The 19,719-nt window shown below is 42.5% G+C and overlaps 1 protein-coding gene across 1 annotated transcript in view; it reads left to right on the forward strand.

Moving 5' to 3' along the window:
• ADGRG7 (adhesion G protein-coupled receptor G7) overlaps nt 1–19,719 on the forward strand; it is a 54,061-nt gene that overhangs the window by 10,578 nt on the left and 23,764 nt on the right. The window contains exons 3-10 of the mRNA XM_029913249.1: nt 4,267–4,386; nt 5,329–5,438; nt 7,858–7,992; nt 8,867–8,973; nt 9,766–9,884; nt 9,984–10,094; nt 11,147–11,152; nt 16,559–16,719. Coding sequence (XP_029769109.1) covers nt 4,267–4,386; nt 5,329–5,438; nt 7,858–7,992; nt 8,867–8,973; nt 9,766–9,884; nt 9,984–10,094; nt 11,147–11,152; nt 16,559–16,719 — 869 coding nt within the window. The remainder of the gene's footprint in view (nt 1–4,266; nt 4,387–5,328; nt 5,439–7,857; nt 7,993–8,866; nt 8,974–9,765; nt 9,885–9,983; nt 10,095–11,146; nt 11,153–16,558; nt 16,720–19,719) is intronic.

Genomic DNA, 19,719 nt, shown 5'->3' on the forward strand with positions numbered 1-19,719 from the left:
GGGTTTCACCCACAAACAGCACCAGTTTGAAATACAGATATATCACACACTTTTGTAATTCACAATACAAAGATGAGACAAGATTATCATACTCGGCAAATCACAACATTTTCACTGATACCTTCCACAGCATATCTGGTAAGATTCATTGCAATTTTATAATATTGATATCAATAATATCATAAAGTCTCACATTATTTCATACAGCATCACACTTCCCCCATGCAAAATTGATGCAGAAAGGGGTGCAGTGTCCTAGACACTGCTTAATGCATCACAGTAATTCTCATTCTTGATTATGTATTATTACAGCTTTCAGTTCAACATCAGAATTATCGGTGTATAACAAATGGTTTATCAAAATCATGTTTTACTATAACAGGCTTTTTCTTAGTAAGGTTTATTGTGGATGTAGCAATGTTACTGAATCCCTTTACAAACCCATGGTAATATTTGGTTAGATCAACAGTGGATTCTACCTTCATATCTCTCACGTTATTTCATACAGTGTCACAATGTGCAGCTAAAACAATCCCCTTGTCCTCAGCATGCACCTTTACCTGAAACTTCAGCACTGCAACACTGACTGCTACCACTTAATGAAGCTATGGGACTAGCTATGTTAGCAAGTAGCAGGAGAAGGCCATTACCATAAAGGGAGAGAGCACTGATGGGTCTGGTGGGTGTTTGGGGGAGTGCAGGGGGCTCCTGCACTATGTGGTGCCCTAGAAGAGGGGTGAGGAAATGGGCCTCTGGAGCCATGTGCTGGGTTGTAACCTTGAATTTTAAATGTTCCCAATTAGTATTAAATCATTAAAGCTAAGAACGCAATAGACCAAACTTAGTTTTCAAGTTGGAGCCTCTAGGTTGGTCAGAGACAATTTAGTTTAGTAGAGGGCCTTGGATGACATTTTGAATGATAGAACCAAACCTTATTTAGGAGAACAATGATTAGTTAAGCAAACAGGCAAACAATTACCATTTACACAGATACTAAAATTATACTTACATTCATAGATAGAATGGCGTAACAATGGGTGATCAGTCCACTGACAACTGAATGAAGTATAGTTTTAAAATCCTGTAATTTAACAGTACCCTTTCGGTGTTAATTAGAGTTCTCCCACAATTTTGTAAGGCTACTCCTTTTCCTATTAATTAACATTAAACCTACCGATTACCATATTCACATTTCTGCCATCTCTTTACGTTACACATTATTTACATTAACATCTGCACCAATGTCCTTCCCATGCTGCCAATATAGATAGAATTTTAATAAAATATTCCAGATTTTCAAAAACACTCACTAAAACCCTGCTAAAACCAGTTATAACCAAAACCAAACCTTGGGTCATGACCTTGCTAATTTCAATTTTCTCATCTTAAAGTCTCCAACTTATCTCTAACCTTCGCTCACACTAACAAACTCAATTTCCCATGCTCCTCTATACTTAGCCTAACTTAGGCAAAAGCCTAATTTTGACTTATTTCTTAACCTAATACATTTTATAGGCTACAGGTCTAGGAGGTGGATGTGGGGAGCCTGGCCCTGCTTTCTTTCGCTTCCTTCCCACTTCATGAGCCCTAGGACTTATCGGCGCTTTGGCCCCATATGATGTCCCTAGATAGAGGTGGTGGGAATGGATTGCTGGGACCAAGTGCTGGAACTAGGAGTGGTGGTGGAAAGCAGCCAGACTTTCTTCCCCGATTTCCTTCCTCCTCCCTCTCTGCTCTGGCAGCTCCCAGGTGTCTCGATACAGTGTAATGTTGCTGCTGCTTTGCTGGTGGCATCAGCTCGCCTTAGAATATTTGTGTTTAGTTATTTTGGTAGACTGTCAACTTTTTTCATGAGAGAGGAGGGAAATGGTGATTTGTAACAGTTGAGCAAAAGCTGAACAGAATTTCATGAGACAAAGAGTAGGCACTTTGCTACCCTGAAGGGATTCCCCCTGCTGAATATCAAAACTCTGCTGCAAGTGATGAAGGTGTGAAGGTTTCTCAAAGAAAAGGTTGCAGGAATCTTTTAGAATGACAGGGGTAGGCAACCTAAATATATTGGTTGATACCAGCTCCCTCTGTAACTCTATTCTAATAGGTAGCAAATAAACATGGTCCTTAAGTATTTGATATAGATATTCCCACATTTTGCCAAGGCACTAGAACCTGGCAAGTGAAACTAGCTAGTCTATTTTCATTGTCCAACCCCCCCCCAATACAGGCAGCACAGATAGTGAAAAGTAAGGGTCTAATTTCTTATATTGTCTTCTGTGGAGCCACAACAGCTGAGGATCTGGCCCATAATTTGTAACTTCACAATGTCCCTTTAATTGTTGTATGCAATGAGTCCAGAAGAAGAGCTGTGTGTGGCTTTAAAGCTTGTTTCTCACCAACAGAAGTTAGTCCAATATAAGTGTGACCATTGTCGCTTGGAGAGGCCAGACTGAGGTTGCTCAATCAGGGCAAACTGCAAAGAATGGGGCAGCTGATCCCCAAAACTGGTCGTTATTCTAGTAATTAGATTCACCAAGTCAGCAACAAAAGAGCTTCTAACATACCTTACCGGTTACCCAGAAGCCAAATACACAGGTCTCTTAAAGCAACCCAGCCCTGGGCTCCCACCCAGACAGCCAAGTCAACTATGATGCGGATTATTGAAAATCTTGTTCATCATACATAAAGTTCTACCAATCCCAAGGGATCGGACACATTACCCAACTGATCAATGAATATTTCAGATCTTACACAAATACATGCTTACAGCCAATTCTTATTAACTAAACTAAGATTTATAAAAAAAGAAGAAAGAGTATTGTGGTTAAAAGATTATACATACAGATATGAATAGAATTCTTAGGTCAGTTTCATAGTAGGGATGGTGAGCTGCTGAGTTGCAAAAAGTTCTTTCCAGAATCATTTTTTCAGGTTATAGTCCAAATAGGCAGTCCATATATAGAGTCTGTTCAAATTCTTCCATGAGACTTAGCAGGATAATCCAGACTGGAGCTGGAGATTTCCGTCTTCCAACTCAGGTTTCCCCAACCAAATTTAAGAAGAGCTCAGATACAGGATCGGGACCCTAGAGTTCTTTTATAGATCGCTGGCAGGCTGCGATAGCTTCTTGACAGTATAATAACACAGCAGGCGTTCCTTGAATGAAGAATAGGTAACACACATCAGTTGCTTTGAAGTAAAAATCCCTATTTCTTATGTATACACAGGTAAACTAGTAGTATTAATTAACTTAAGGCAATTATCTATTCAAACTATCAAGGCATTCCATTATGGCACAGACAATTTAAACTGAAGACAATGTAAGTAATATTATTTCCTGCAATATCTTACATCTTTGATCTTAAGGGTAACTGAACCATCCATAAACATAATCTAATACAATTAAAACATGAAAGGGAGTTAGCATCCACAAGCTAATCTGGTTACATGGTTAACATCTAATAAGAGAGAGGGAAACACATACAGTTAGTATTTACCTCTTAGGGTATGTCTTCACTACCCGCCGATCCGGCGGGTAGCAATCGGTCTATCGGGGATCGACTTACCGCGTCTCGTGAGGACGCGGTAAAATCGATCCCTGATCGCTCTGCCGTCGACTCCAGAAATCCACCTCGGCAAGAGGCGGCAGCGGAGTCGGCGGCAGCGCGGCAGCGGTCGGCTTTCCCCCGTCCTCACCGCCAGGTAAGCCGACCTAAAATACGCAACTTCAGCTACGGTATTCACGTAGCTGAAGTTGCGTATCTTAGGTCGGACCCCCGCTGTAGTGTAGACCTAGCCTTATTCTCTACAATACAGGTTTGCATTTTAAAGCTCTAGTTTATCTAGCATGGCTTTGTTAGCTATTTATAAGGAATGTCCCTAATTACTACTTTATATACTTCTCTAATAAGTCTTTAAAGGTTGAATTTGGATCATTTAGCCTGCTAGTCGCTTAACCCTTTCTGGCTCAGTGTCACAAAAAGACATTGCCTCACCCACTTTGTCTCTGTATTGTCCCTTTAAGGACGTGGTTTTCAACCTTTTGTCATTTGTGGACCCCTACAAATTTTGAATGGCGGTGCGGACCCTTTTGAAAATCTTAGACAGTTTGTGGACCCCCTGGAGTCCATGGATCACAGGTTGAAAACCACTGATTTAAGTCACAAGTCTAAAGTTATAATCACCTCCTGCCTAGCTTTATATTTTGTGTTCTTGAAAATTGCTCTACATGATGATAGTATTTAACCTGAATGTATTTTGTTCCCTACACAGTTAATTTCTGTGAAAATAGTATTTACCCATTCAACTCTTCACAAAAGTTTACTTTTACAAGAATTATAGTAGACAGATATGGCTATTCTGAAGAAAAATGTGAAAAGTTCACTGTAAACGGTAGGTGTTTCTTTTCTCTCCCCTCCTTACCCCTCTTCCCCTCCTCTTTCCCCCCAAAAAGTGAATTTAAGGCTGGTGAAAGATGTCAGCTTATCAGACCAGGAGATGGAAGTCCTCTATGTAAACCCTGAACAGATACAGCCCTCCCCACACTGCGCTGCCACTATGTTTTGATGCTGATCCCTATGAAGGTGAAGGGGTAATTTAGTCTCCATATGTCAATGTAAATAAATATAATTTACTCTTCATGTCCTTGGTCTCCAAAATGGCCAGCAAAAATGCTAGTCTGAATGGTGAGTTTTATGAGTGGGATACCTGGCCACTTGGAACTGGACTGAGATCACTAACTCATATCACATAAGCCACTGAACAGTTATCAGGTGGTAATTAAGTCAGCTACTACCGTGCAGAGAATTAATTTAATTGTACCATATGACATAGAAAAAGGTTTCAGGAAAAGTTATTAAAATATCATCCATTTAGTCTGATTGGATTGTGGGTATTTTGTAAGTAAAAAACAGGAGTAGGAAAGAGGTTTTTAATAGGATCAGTTGAATATTATATAACACAATGAGTTCACAATACTTACAATGTCTGATGATCTGTAGGGCATCTCTTTGTTCAGTAACATTTATATTGTTACTGCCTCCTCTGTATTTCTGCTGGTAACCTGTGACAAATTTTCAAACCTATTGTGTGTGGGGGGGGAAATTACCTGCTTAAGGGGTATGATTCTACAACCCTTACTTATGTGACTAATCCTTCCCTTATTTACATGAATAACCCAATGACATCAATAGCACTACTTGATTGAATAAGAGTTATTTATATGAGTGAGAATTACTGGATCAGGCCCTGAGAAGAAAACAATTAAAAAAATTCTAAGGGACCTGCAAAGAATGCTGACATATGACTGTGAAAGGACTTTTTTTTAAATTAAAGCTGGTACTCCAAAAGCAAGCCGGAAGTGCTCCAAAATAGGAGGAAAACCTACTCTAGATGATGTGAAGGTGGTGGACTGCAGTAAGAACCTGAAAATCCTAATGGATCAGGTAATCCTATCTTTTAATATGCCAACTACAGTGAAGGGGGGCTATAATGACCTTCATGATCTGAGTTTGGGATATGGATTCCAAATGCAGAGTTGATTGAAACAAGAAACAGTGGGCTAAAATCACCAGTACATTCTGGCTGCTTTGCTCTTCCCTAGCCCAGTGAGTAGTTGCCCACTTTTTAAGAACTAAATGTTTTATAACTGTAAAATGGTATGTCACAGATTTATAAAGATAGGTTCATTAGAAAATAGGATAAATAACAGATTTGTCTTCATCAATAAAACTGTTATAAAGTATAATGAAGCTTTCAACCTGTTTCAGGCCATTGGTTATGATTCCATATTACAATACAGCTGCACATACAGAAAATAAATAAAGGTGGGATTTTCAAAAGCACTCACTTTTGGCCTGTGATTTCCCATTTGATTTGAGTGGGAGCAGAGTTCAATGCTGAATACTTGAAAACGCCACCCTAAAATAAATTGGGAGAAAAGAGAGGAGAAGCAAGTTTACACATTATCCCCTAGGTTCTCTCTGAAATGGGCATTCCAAAGTATAGGGTTTTTTTTGCTCGTTATTTTAAAACTCATGAGCCTGCAAACTTTTATGCCTTCTTAGAGTGAAGCTGTACCTACTTTAAACCCCAGTTTAAAACAAAACAAAAAAGCTACAATCCACGTAACTAGCAAAGATGTGCCAATTCTTGATCATTTTTATTTGCTCCCATGTACTGTCACCAACTCTATCTTTGTTCTGTTTGCATCTTTAGATTGTGAGCCTGTCAGGGCAGGGTTTGTCTCTCTTTTTCTGTACAGTGTCAGACTGGGGCCTCGGGAAGCTACCATAATATAAATATTTACTACTACTAATAATAGTAATAGCATAGGCTCTGTATTTGTGTTTTCAGTTTAAATTGTTGCCCACAATATTCTTTTAACTTTTGAAGTTAGACTGCCACCTAGTGAATTTTAAAGAAAACTAAACATTTTCCAGTTACAAATGATGATGGAAAATTGATGGAAAGCTATATCTGCTATGATCAGGAATTACCACTTTTGTAAAGGCCCATAACCCAGACTGTTTCTCCTGTGCTCTCAGTGCTAAGGACTCTGAAAAAATCAGGTCATAGAAGTCTCAAGTTAGGAACCCCAAATTGGTGGATATTTCTGACCTTAATCTTTGTGTTTCAGTATCCCATCTGTAACATGGGGATAATTTGAAAATAAACTAAGGATTTTGAGGCACTCAGATATAATAGCGATAGGTGCCATGAAAAATTAATACTATATCCAGGCCAGGGTTTAAATAGTGTGCAGTAAATAAGGCATACGGGCACATGAATCCAATTATCCAGGTCATCATTCAGATGTCATAACCATGAGATCATCCTCTCTTCCGTCACTGTCCTGCTTCCTTCACTACACCCTTTCCAACTTCTGCAACAAATGAAGCAGGGGTCCTGCAGACAACAGCCTCCTTTACTACATAAACCTGACTCACTCCCCGAGAAGGTGCCTTGAATGAGGCAGGGGTCCTGTGGCAAAAATAGTATGTGATCATGTAATTAAAGACTGTATCACAATGCATACGTACACAGGGGTGGGGGCGGGGGCAAATTAAGGTTGCACGGGCAATGTTAATTCTGACATTTCCTATTTGAGTGCTTAATTTTGCAACCTTAATAATGTTCTTTTAACATAGTGTTTGTATGTAATACGCACATAATGCATCTCCTGTAGTTATTAGTGTACAACTTCACTGCTCTGCAGGCTGCAAACCCACCTCTATATCTCAGAGCTTCATTCAAGCTTTATCATTTAAAGATTTATCAGTCATCCTAGAACTACTTAGAAGGACTAGGCTACTCTAGTATGGCATTTCCTTTGTTCTTCTGATGGCTTCCTAAAGTCATTTAAAATCTAATTCTGTTTATGTAGCACACATTGTGAGTGGAAGGGGCTACAGAAGTCCATGGATTCAGAAGCTCAGGGTAGGTCTTCAATGATAAAAGACCCACAAGTTCTCAGAATCTGGTCTCCAGCCCAAGCCCGAACCTCTACTCTTTAATTTTACAGCTCCACAGCCCATGCCCCCTCACCCCCCAGAAGCCCAAGTCAGCTGACCCAGGCCAGCCTTGGGTCTTTTATTGCAGTGTAAACATACCCTTAGTCATCTAGACAAGATCTTATTGTATTTCTATGAGTGAGAGAAGTGACTGTGTATAGTGGGCCACATTCTCTGCGTGTTGATATAAGCTGGCACAGTTCTATTGAATTAATAGGAGCTGTGTCAGTTTATAGCAGCAAATAATTTGGCTGTGAACCTGTTATTCTTTTATTTCATTAGAGAATGGGTATACAGTTGGCCACTGTTTTCCCTCATATTTTCTTTGTGTGATGTACCATTTTTCTAACAGTTACACGGTCCAGATAACATTTCGTCCATTGCCAGTAATACCCAGATCCTTACTTCTGTGCCGGAGAAACTGACCACTGAGAACATCTCTACTGCTGCTGATATTGCAGAACAGATTCTGAAAAATTATTCTCAGGTGAGATTCACCAGAACTAAAAAGGTATTTTGTTTTATGGCTTAATAGGATATAGTGTGATGTTTGGGACACTTTTCCAAGCCCCACAACAAATCAGTCTTTTTGGTTTCACTTAATAAAAAACAACAACAAAACCCAAGTATCTAATCTAGTTGCAATACATTGAACTATTAAACACTGGATCTGAGTTCAGATCTCAAGCATCTTAGTATAGTGTCCCTATCTCAGTTTCTGGGATAACATGATGGATTCACCTCTATCAATCACTTCAAATTTTGTGCATTTGAAATTCAAATATTGGAATCAACTGAACCTGACGTACTACATTAACCTCTTTTTTTGCCTATCTACATTCAAATAATGTGAGGTGCCTATGCATCGGTTGGTTCAAAGACTTTTTTCCAGTAATAGCTCATTTTTATTTTAAATTTTTATTTAACAGGTTTATTACGGTAGTCCCTAAGGGCCAACCAAGAGTGGGGCCCCAATGTGCTTGGTGCTGCACAAACAGAGTAGTAAATGGTCCCTGTCCTGAAGAGATTACAATCTAAATAGACAGGATTGACACAAGACACAAAGTGGGGAAGGGATATAACACATAAGCAAAATGTCACTAAAAGTTATGCTAGTTCCACATTATGAGTTTGTTTGTTTGTTTTGGGGGAATTTATTTAGGAGGGGATCAGCTAAATGGAAATAAAAGGGAAGGTATGGAATGCGAGGCAGACAGGGCTGGGGAGAAGAGGGTTACTTATTCTATTTCCTTTTGATTAAGGCAAGTGTTAACAAAATATTCTATCACAATACAGCGTATTAAAAGAAGTGAGTTCATATACCATTCCTACTGAATATTTCCCTCTTTTTTGTTTGTCAGGAAGCTACTGCTACAGTGGCTGCAGTGGCTACAGTTAGCCAACTTTTGGATGCCAGAGTGAGTGAATTCAACTTTGCAGATGATAACCTTACTATTGTTACAGCAAGGTAATTACAATTTCTGTTTCTATTAAATTTGGTAAAACTAAACATGTCTGTCCATTTAAGATGAAAAATGGAACACAGTGGGACAAATTAATCTCCAGGGTAACTCCACTGATTCAGAAGAGTTACCCCAGGGATGAATGAAGTTGGCCCAGTTTTCCTAATCTGGAGACAGTGAGGTCTAGAGTTGGGGATGAAAAGTCAAGTTACCTGCATTCAGTTCCCAGCTTTGCCACTGAATTGCTGTGTCACCTTTGGCCCGTCAGTTAACCAGTGCCTCGCTTTCCCTGTCTGGACAATGGGAATAGGAGTTCTTACTCTACCTCCTGGGTAGATGTGAAGCTTAATGAATATTAATAAACACTGAGAGGTTCTTGTATGAAAGGAATCATAGAATTTAAAGTATTATTATTACTAGTAGGATATCCAGAGAATGGAAAAGGTGAATTACTAGCATGCTTAAAGGAGCAGGTTCCTGGACACATTGACACAATTAGAAAAAAAATCTCCCAGTTATTTAACCAACTATTAAATTGTAGCAATATTCTAGATTTTCCCCCTTGATGCATAAAAGGCCAAATCCTAGTTCCACTGAAGTCAAAGGCAAATCTCCCATTGACTTCAACAGTAATGGGATTTGGCCCATTAGAATAAGAGATTTTTGGCCAAATTCTTCCCTGTCCTACACTCTATGGAACAAATTTGAAATCACTGAGGGAGGGCAGACATTGGCTCTATATTCTGATATACTTTACAGTGGTAAAGACATTTACACCATTCCTTACTTCAATGCAGCCTCACACAGACACTGCAAAATTTCTCTTTGGATGGCTCTGCTATTCAGCCCAATATTGCAGTTAATCACATTTCATTGAAGCCAACTACAACAACAGCTTTTTTCTCTGCACAGACAGGTAAGCTTATTTGCTTTGTGGGAATTATAAGGACAATGAGCAAATTTTTACAAATTCTAACAATTTGTACAAATTCTTTGGTGACTTTTGCCTACACAGTATCAGGAAGTTTACAGTCTGAAAATATTAATGTAGATGAAAATGTCTCTGACTTGAAACCTGACAACAATACAGAAGTTCAAATATTGATCAACGTTACAAAGAACAACAGTAAGTACACTCTTCTCTTCCCCAAAAACTAGCGCTGGGCAAATTCTGCACAAAAGTGTTCTCACACTCCTTTGACTAAAATCTATGAAAAGATGTCGTTTTTATGTACATATATTAGGGCACATATCATAGAACAAGAAGTGTACATGACAAAGCTAAACTGTGTGACCTTATCTGTGAGTCACTGCTGACTGACCTGTAACATGGCCTGAGTTGTTTTTATGTTATAACTGTAATGAATGTGTGGTTACAGAGCTACAGACTCCAAAGTGAATCTCTAAATCACACATCTCCATTAGAGGTTGGACTAAAAATTTCTGCTCCAAAACTATAGACTACTACCATGTAAGCTTAAAAAGAAAATCCCTTTTGGCTATCAAAGGATAGAGGTATATTTCCTCTTTGTATGCCAGCTGCTAGCAACCTACACAAACGGAGCAGCTCTGAATCATTCCTGTAGTATAGGATAGTGGTGCAAACAAACAGACAATAAATATAAAATTACACCCAAACACTATGTTAAATGAACATTAATATGCAAAGTTGAGCACTCAAAGATTAACTATGCAACCTTAATTTGGCCTTCTTGTGTGTATGCATTATGATTGTAGTATATCATGCTATTTTTTTCACAGGACTCCTGCCTCATTCAGTACGTGGGGTGGATCGTGCTCACTGAATGAGCAGCTATTCAATATTTTGTTTTTTCCTCATTATTCAGTGTGACCTGATGCCTTATTTACTACACACTATTATGCAAACCTTTCTCTGAGTAGTAATTTCCTCATGGGCTTTTTTATGATACCAGTCACTATGGTATCTGTGTGCTTGAGAAATACTAATTTATTTTCACAATATGCCTGTGAAGTAAAGGGCTATTCTTATCCCCATTTTACAGATGGGGAATTGAGGCACAGAGAGATTACAGTCAAAATTTCCACTCATCTTTTGTGCCCAATTTTTGATGCACAGGACCCGATTTTTCAGAGTAAATGGTATAATGCAGCACTTCATATGTTCAAAGCACAGTGCCCATTGACTTTAATTTGCAGCTGTGAGTCCTCAGCACTTCTGCAAATAAGACCCCAGGATCTCAACTTGGGCACCAGAAAAGGAGGAACACACAATTGGCTAAGCAGAAAAAATACCATTTTCTGAACAACTCTTTATATATATATTTGGCATATTAGGCCAAATTGTGCAATTGATGTTTAATGCAGTATGATTAATACAACAGTCTTCATCCCCCCAAAAAAGTTTTCAGGGTATTTATATACCTCCTCCCCACCCCCTCAAAAAATTCATAACCTTTAAAACATCCAAAATGGTTCAAGAAATATTTGAGAAGTTTTGCAAATATGCAGTAGGTGATTGGTAGATACAGATAAGTAATTAATTTTTGACATGAGGGAGTCTCTAACTTCAGTTTGTCACTAGTCTGATTCTTTATTAAATTATAAGAAAACTTGTTAAACTTAGTTTATAAATGGAAAGCAAAGAGGCCATTTTGTTTTTGGTGTACTGCATCTTTAAATAATGAGTGGTCTGCTTGTCTGTTGCAGGGGACAGTGGCCACTTTATGTTTCATTAAACTGGGAGTGACCCCTATATTTAGGTTGCCTAACATTTTTCCTTTATAAAATTCCTTAAGACCTTTTTAAAAACAAGTTCTAACACCTCAATATTTGCAGCAGGCTTCTGAAATATGGCAATGAGAAATGCCTGGAGCTAGAGAGAAATGTCTTTTCTTATTCCTGTGAAAATCTGTTCAGGTTTTGCTGAGTTACACATGTTTGAAAACTGACACTTCCCTTATGTTCCTCAGGGAAATTATAACAACTTGCCAAAATAATGGTGCCATGAACATTCTAAAGTGCTAGGCCTCTGCTGCTACCAAAGTATCAGCATTAGCACACACACGCAGTACGTGGGAACACCTGGGCGGTGCCGGAGCAGCTGTAAGGGTGGTATGGGAGAGGCAGCCCATTCCCTCCCCTGGGGATTTCATAGGTAATAGCAGTAAAAGGCTGTTTTAGCCTGGTAGCTCCAGTGGTGTAGAAGTCTGTGCTGTAGTACAGGACAGTCAAGTTTCAAATGATGCATGATTGTCACAGTTGCACATAAAAGCGTGGTGTTTTGTTTCAAAGTCAAGCACTGAAAAGTTAGGAAATGCCAGATAGACAATTTCCTGTGTAACCTTAATTCTTAATTCTGTGCATATTTATTATGGTACAGACTTTAATTTCATGATTACAATTTGATTAGTTCATGATTAATTTCATAATTACAAACCATTTTTTTCCACAGGACGCCTGCCTCATTCAGTGAACATGAGGGATGCACAAAAGGACAATATTAAAGTTGGCTTATCAAATGTAAATCTGGCATTTCCTAATTTTCAAATGCTTGACTTTGTAACCTAAATAATAACATTCTTTTAACCGTTCTTAATGTAATTTCAGTTGCAGAATGTTACAGATTGAGCTACTGTGTTCTCCTTCACATGCAGATTTTACATTTGTTCTCTCTTTCCTTGTTGTTTTCCTTTATCTGAATAAAATCATCTAGGCTAAAAAAAAGTACATCTTCTGCTCTTTGTGTGGTGGAAGACAACAATAAACCCCAGAGAACTGGTTAAAATAGCTACTGTCTTTCCTCATCTTCATTACAAGTATACAGTTTTAAAAAAAAATTTCATTCTTAGAAGTTATTTTCACAGATGTCTAACTGTCTCTTAACTTCTGTAATGTCATCTCTGCTTATTTGCTTATTCATTGATTTGATACTAGTAAAAGGTGCTATACAAATAATTAAATACACTGGAAGACTCTAAACCAGTGTGATCTAATTGCTCTGTAGCTCTTATTATTATTTTCACAGTCTCGTTCACCCTAAGAGAGACAATTCTGCAGCTCTGCTCCACCTTCCCCATCCTAAAGGAGATGCAGTCTGCAGACTGATATACACCTCTACCCTGATATAACACTGTCCTCGGGAGCCAAATTTTTTTACCACATTATAGGTGAAACCGCGTTATATCGAACTTGCTATGATCCACCCGAGTGCGCAGCCTCCCCACCCCCCGGAGCACTGCTTTACTGCGTTATATCCGAATTCGTGTTATATCAGGTTGCGTTATATTGGGGTAGAGGTGTATTAGCATTTTCCTCTTTGTTTGCAATATTTTTCTCTATTTTTGTCAATATTATGACTTCAATTTGTTGTTTAAGTTAATACATTGTAAAAAGCCATTTTAAAGTAGTTTTTTGTATGTAATTTCCTAGGTTTTCTTAAATTGAAAAGGTAAATACAAATTCTACTATGTGCAACTGTAAAAAACCCCACCCTGAGCCTTCTGCACTGCAGCATAGACTGCAACAGGAGTTCTTGAGGTACAGGTTTAACTATATTAGCTGGCAGAAATAGAAGGCTGTTATCCCAGAGGGGCAGGATGGCCCACTGGGTGAATGTGCCGTATTGGGAGTGGAGGGATGGAGCTCAGCCTTGCTTAGCTCTTGGGTGAGCACCTGCTCCATGAAGTATCTCCAGAAGATGGAAATAAGCTGCTGGGGCCAGATGCTGTGCAGAGAATGTGTATGTTGGGGCAGAGCCATCTATCCCAGTTTCTGTCCCATGTAGTGCATGACCCACTGAGGCCATGTGCTGGGTCTGAGGGAAAGAGGCCAGGATCTCTTCTGCCCCATCCCTATAGCTGCTCTGGCAGCTTTCACATATTCCCAGCACTGTGTCTGATTCTATTGCTGTGGCTTTGTCATCGTTGTGAACCTGGCAATTGGGAATGTTCATGCATGCCTTCAGGTCCATCCCCCACCACCACATCTTTGACACACTCCAGGAGTTTGGGATGCCAGAGACCTTTCTTCACCTGATCCGGGAACTATACGAGGGCTGCAGCACCACCATCCGCTCAGTAGAAGGGGAGACCGCCGAGATACCGATCCGCAGCGGCGTGAAGCAGGGCTGCCCCCTCAGCCTGATCATCTTCAACCTCACCATGGAGCCACTCCTGCGGGCGATCTCCGACGGCGCCGACGGCTTCGACCTGCACGGCGAGAGGGTGAGCGTCCTGGCCTACGCGGACAACCTGGTCCTGATCGTGGACGACCCCGAGAGGCTCCAGGGCATGCTTGACACCATCGGGAGAGCCGCGGACTGGAAGGGACTCCGCTTCAATGCCAAGAAGTGCGCGTCCCTCCAGGTTGACGGGAGCAAGAGGGACTCAGTACTGACGACGGAGTTCCTCATCCAGGGCGAGTCCGTCGTTCCCCTGGCGGAGGGGCAGGCGTACCAGCACCTTGGCACGCCGACAGGCTTCCGCGTCCGGCAGACCCCCGAGGACACCATCCGGGAGATCCTGCAGGACGCCGCCAGGATCGACGCATCCCTGCTGGTGCCGTGGCAGAAAATCAACGCCCTGAACACCTTCCTGATCCCCCGCATCGCCTTCGTCCTGAGAGGATCCGCCGTGGCAAAGGTGCCCCTCAACAAGGCGGACAACACCATCCGGCAGCTGGTCAAGAAATGGCTGTCCCTGCCCCAGAGAGCCAGTAACGAGCTCGTATACATCGCGCACAGGCACGGTGGCGCCAACATCCCCCGCATGGGAGACCTGTGCGACATCGCGGTCATCACGCACGCCTTCCGCCTCCTGATGTGCCCGGACGCTAAGGTGAGGAACGTTGCGACGACCGCCTTGCGCACCATCATTGGGAAGCGAATCGGCAGACCTCCCTCCGACCGGGATGTGGCCACCTTCCTGAGCGGTTCCCTTGACGGTGAGTTCGCCCGGGACTGGGGTGACATCGCCTCGCTGTGGTCCCGCTCCCGCAATGCCACGCGCCGACTGGGGAAGTGACTGGGCTGTCACTGGGTATGGAGCGAGGAACGACAGGAGCTGGGAGTCCTGGTGCCGCTGATTGGGACGGAGGACAACACCATCGTCACCCCCGGAGCCAGAGGCGTGCTGGAGAGATCTCTGAAGGCCGCTGTCCACGCGCTATACGTGGACACCCTGAAGAAAAAACCGGACCAGGGTAAGGCCTTCGAGGTGACCAGCAAGTGGGACTCCAGCAACCACTTCCTCTCCATGGGCAGCTTCACCCGGTTCGCCAACTGGCGGTTCATACACCGCGCCCGGCTGAACTGCGTCCCCCTCAACGGAGCCGTCCGCCACGGGAACCAGGACAAGCGCTGCAGGAAGTGCGGGTACGTCACCGAAACCCTGCCCCATGTCCTGTGCAGCTGTAAGCCCCACGCCAGAGCCTGGCAACTGTGCCACAATGCCGTCTAGGACCACCTCGTGAAAGCCATCGACCCGCGCCTGGGAGAAGTCACCGTCAACCGCACCGTCCCCGGCACTGACAGCCCGCTGCGCCCAGACATCCGTCGTCACGGATGAGGTTGGAAAAAAGATCATCCTGGTTGACGTAACGATTCCATTCGAGAACAGGACCCCGGCCTTCCGTGAAGCCCGAGCCCGCAAGCTCGAAAAGTACGCCCCCCTGGCTGACACCCTGCGGACAAAGGGCTACGAGGTGCACACCGACGCTCTGCTCGTTGGGGCCCTGGGTGCCTGGGACCCATGTAACGAACGCGTGCTAAGGACCTGTGGGGTAGGCCGCCATTACGTGCGGCTCATGAGACGCCTAATGGTCTCGGACACTATTCATTGGTCACGGGACATCTACACAGAGCACATCACCAGCCACCGCCAATACTGAGAGTGAGCCAGGGAGACCTCGTGCACCCGCAAGGGGGAAGAGACCTATAAACCCCCCCTGCTGGACTTTATCCCCTGAGCCCTGAACCCACCGAACCTAACTGAACCCCACCACGTGAGGGTCACCCCATCCCCATTACCCAGCCCGCTTACTTATACCCATGACTGTCTGTACTTTCTGTATGAGTGATGGACCCTCACCGCTTTGTCGGCTGTATCTTGATCCCGCTCACCATTTACCCCCCCATTGGGGACATTGCAGTCTGTATATATTATGTGTGCTGCCCAACCCCAAAATACTAACATCCCCCTATACTCTGTATGTTACCCCCAATGACCAATAACTGACGCTTCAAATTTTCTGTATCGTTTCTTTTTAAATATTTTCTAATAAACTTTTAAATTTCTTGCAGACTGCCAAAATTGCTCTAGGGCATGTAACTCTGAGAAAGGAAACGGTGATTTTTTTTAACAGTTAATGTCTCAGCAAAAGCTGACTAGAATCTCATGGGACAGAGGGAAAGGTACTTCCTTAGCTCAAAGGGTTTCCCTGACAAATATTAAGGCATGCTGTGTATAACGGAGGTGTAAGAGCTTCTCAAAGGATCTTTTACAATGGAAGTGTTAGGCTAGCTAAATATAGGAGTTGCTATCAGCTCCTCCTATAATAATCCGTTCCATTAGTATCTATGACCTACATCTCTTTTCTCTTTGCCCAATGTAGGTTCATCTGGAGATGGAAGTATTGGCTTTGTCTTGTATCAAAATGACAAATTTTTCCAATCAAAAAATTACAAGACTCATTTTAATCATGCTAAACAAATTATCTCTGGCCATGTTGCTAATGCAACAGTCAATGATGTTAAAATGATCTTCAACCCAAAGGTGAGTCCTCTTATAAGTAGAACTGAGAGAAAGGGCATTCTAGAGAATGTTACATAGAAAATGTTGCTGTTGCAGCCTCAATTATTTACCATTTAAATTGCCATAGCACCTACTGGCCACAACCAGATGTGGTAGGCACTATGCAAACATATAGTAAATGACAGTCTCTATCTCCCCAACGTTGTAGCTGTATTCATAGAAGGTATGAAGTTTACAGTTTTTAAAAGGCTCTAGAGCTTTGTTTATCTTTATTCTTTTTTGTCTTCAAAAGGACAACATAATTCTATCATTGTTCAGTTATTGGCGTGGGAGGGATGCCACCCAGACAGAAGACTTGTCTACACTTAAAAGTTCAGCTGCTTTAACTATGCTGGTATAGTTAAAATGGCAAAGCTGCGTAATGTATACTGGTATAAAAGTGCTTGTACTGGCATAGCTTTTTCCACTTAGGTAAACTGAAATAAACTAAACTTGTATAAAGTGCCTTACACTGGTGGTGTTGGTAGTCCATCGGTAACAATGATGATGATATCACAAATCTCATCTGTGGCTACGCATATGACTCTGAAGTCTGAACCCTGATGCAGAGAATCAGCCGCACTGAGGGTATGGGAAGGAGGTATCCATGATGTTTGATGATGCAGCTTTATGGCACCTTTCACCTGCAGCCTGGAGATGATTGTGTCACTCCTGCTCGAAATTATTGCATGCTTCTCTTGTCAGAGACCGCCAGTGAGTCCTGTTCTGAGTAATTTGCTCAAGTTCTTTGGGGCTAATGCCAGCCCACTGGAGAGTGCTCTTCAGGCTGTCTTTGAAGCACTTGTACAGATGACCCTTCTTTCTTTTGCCCTGCCTCAGCTCCTCATACAAGATCTGTTTTGGGAGGTGGTGGTCTTCCATTCTGATGGTCCAGTCCACCTCAGTTGCACTCTCAACAACTTTTCCTCGCTGCTGGTTATGTTTGCTCTCTCAAGGACCTTAATGTTGGTCACTCTGTCGTGACAGCAAATGCTCATTACTGAGTGGAGGGAGCGCATGTGAAATTGCTCGAGCTGTTTAATATGCCATCTATAGAGAGTTCATGTCTCAGAACTGAACAGGAGAGATGTTAGGACCACTACATTATAGATCTTCAGTTTGGCGGAGAATGGATGTTGTGTTGACTGAGGACTTTTGTTCGAAGTCGGCCAAGGGCCTGGCTAGCTTTACTATTCTAAAGGCAATTTCCTTGTCAAGGGAACCAGCACTGCAGGTGGTACTGCCCAGATACTTGAGCTGATCCACATTTTTCAACTTTGTGCCTCGGATGGAGATGGCTGGCACTGGGGCATTGGAATGAGGTGCAGGTTGGAACAAAACCTCTGTCTTACCAAGACTAATGGTGAGGCCAAAGAGCTGGGATGCTTCAGAAAATCTGCCAGCGATTACCTGAAGGTCATTATGTCTGTGAGCCATCAGGGCAAAGAGTGCTTCAACGAGAAGTCTCTCTGACGTCTTGGTCTTAGTGTTTAATCTTCGAAGATCAAACAGGGAGCCATTGAGTCGGTAGCGGATGCGTATCCCCTGAGCCAAGTCCCTTGTGGCAGGCTGAGGATGCAAGTAAAGTACAAGTTGAATGAAGCCTTGTTTTACTCCATTCGAGATTTTGAATCTGTCAGAAGAGTGACCGTTGGAGAGCACTTGCCCTGTCATGTGATCATGGAACTGGTCCTTCTTGGGCAGCCCAGTTTATGTAGAATAGCCCATAGACCCTCTCTGTTGACCATATCAAAGGCTTTGGTCAAGTCGATGAAGACTGCATACACGTCCATGTTCTGCTCTGAACATTTTTCCTGGACCTGCCTTACAACAAAAATAAGTCCATAGAGTGTACTTTACCTGGTGTAAAACCACACTGCGCTTCAGGCAAATTCTCCTCAAATATATTTGCAAAGAGTCTCTTCAGTAGAATGCGAGCAAGTATTTTCCTTGCTGTACAAAAGAGAGTAATGCCTTAGTAGCAGGGGCGGCTCTATGTTTTTTGCCGCCCCAAGCGCAGCAGTCAGGCGGGCTTCGGCGGCACGCCTGCGGGCGGTCCGCGGTCACGCGGATTCGGTGGCGTTTCTGTGGGTGATCTGCCGGTCCCGCGGCTTTGGTGTACTTGCCGCCAAAACCACGGGATCGGTGGACCTCCCGCAGGCACGCCGCCAAAGGCCGCCTGACTGCCGCCCTCACAGCGACCGACACGCCGCCCCCCGCGGCTTGCCACCCCAGGCATGTGCTTGCTGTGCTGGTGCCTGGAGCCGCCCCTGCTTTGTAGTTTCCACAGTCAGCTTTCCTGCCTTTGTTGTTGAACAGTAATACAATGGTAGCATTCTTGAAGTCTTGTGGCATTTCTTCTTCTTCCTAGATACTGCTCAAGATGTTGTGGAGCACTTCGGTAGCCTTTGGGCCTGCTGCTTTGTACAGTTCTGTTGGGATTCCATCCTTTTCGGATGCCTTACCAGAGTTCAGTTGTTTGATGGCTTTTGAGTCTTATTCAACTGATAGGTCTAGGTCCTCTTAGATATGTTTCTCAGGTAGTTGATCAAGGGCACATTGATCAGCTGTGTATACTAGTATAACTGCAGCTATACTCAGCTTTTACTGGCATCGCTATTTTAGCAAAAAAATCACATCCCTAACTGACATTGTTCTGCTGGTAAAACTTCAGGTATAGACCAGAGCCTAAATCAGAAATTTGAGAGGGACAAAAATAGTCATTTCCCTACAGGAAATATAATATAATAAGAATATAATAAATTCTGGGAACAGGAAAAGGATAACATACCAAATGCAGCCCAACGTGCCTATTCATTTTTGGGTGTTACCTGAATTCTACTTGCTTTTTTTTTTTATCATATCCCTTAAACGCTGCCTTCTTCAGAGATAACTCCAAGTGCCTCTTGAAATAGCTGCATGTTTTGCCTCAATTGTCTTCTCCCCAAACTTGTTCCATATGTTTATTACCTTTTGCATGCA

The sequence above is a fragment of the Terrapene carolina genome, unplaced genomic scaffold (genome assembly GCF_002925995.2).
Source record: "Terrapene carolina triunguis isolate 2854851 unplaced genomic scaffold, T_m_triunguis-2.0 Scaffold558, whole genome shotgun sequence".
In the NCBI taxonomy this organism is placed as follows: domain Eukaryota; kingdom Metazoa; phylum Chordata; order Testudines; family Emydidae; genus Terrapene; species Terrapene triunguis.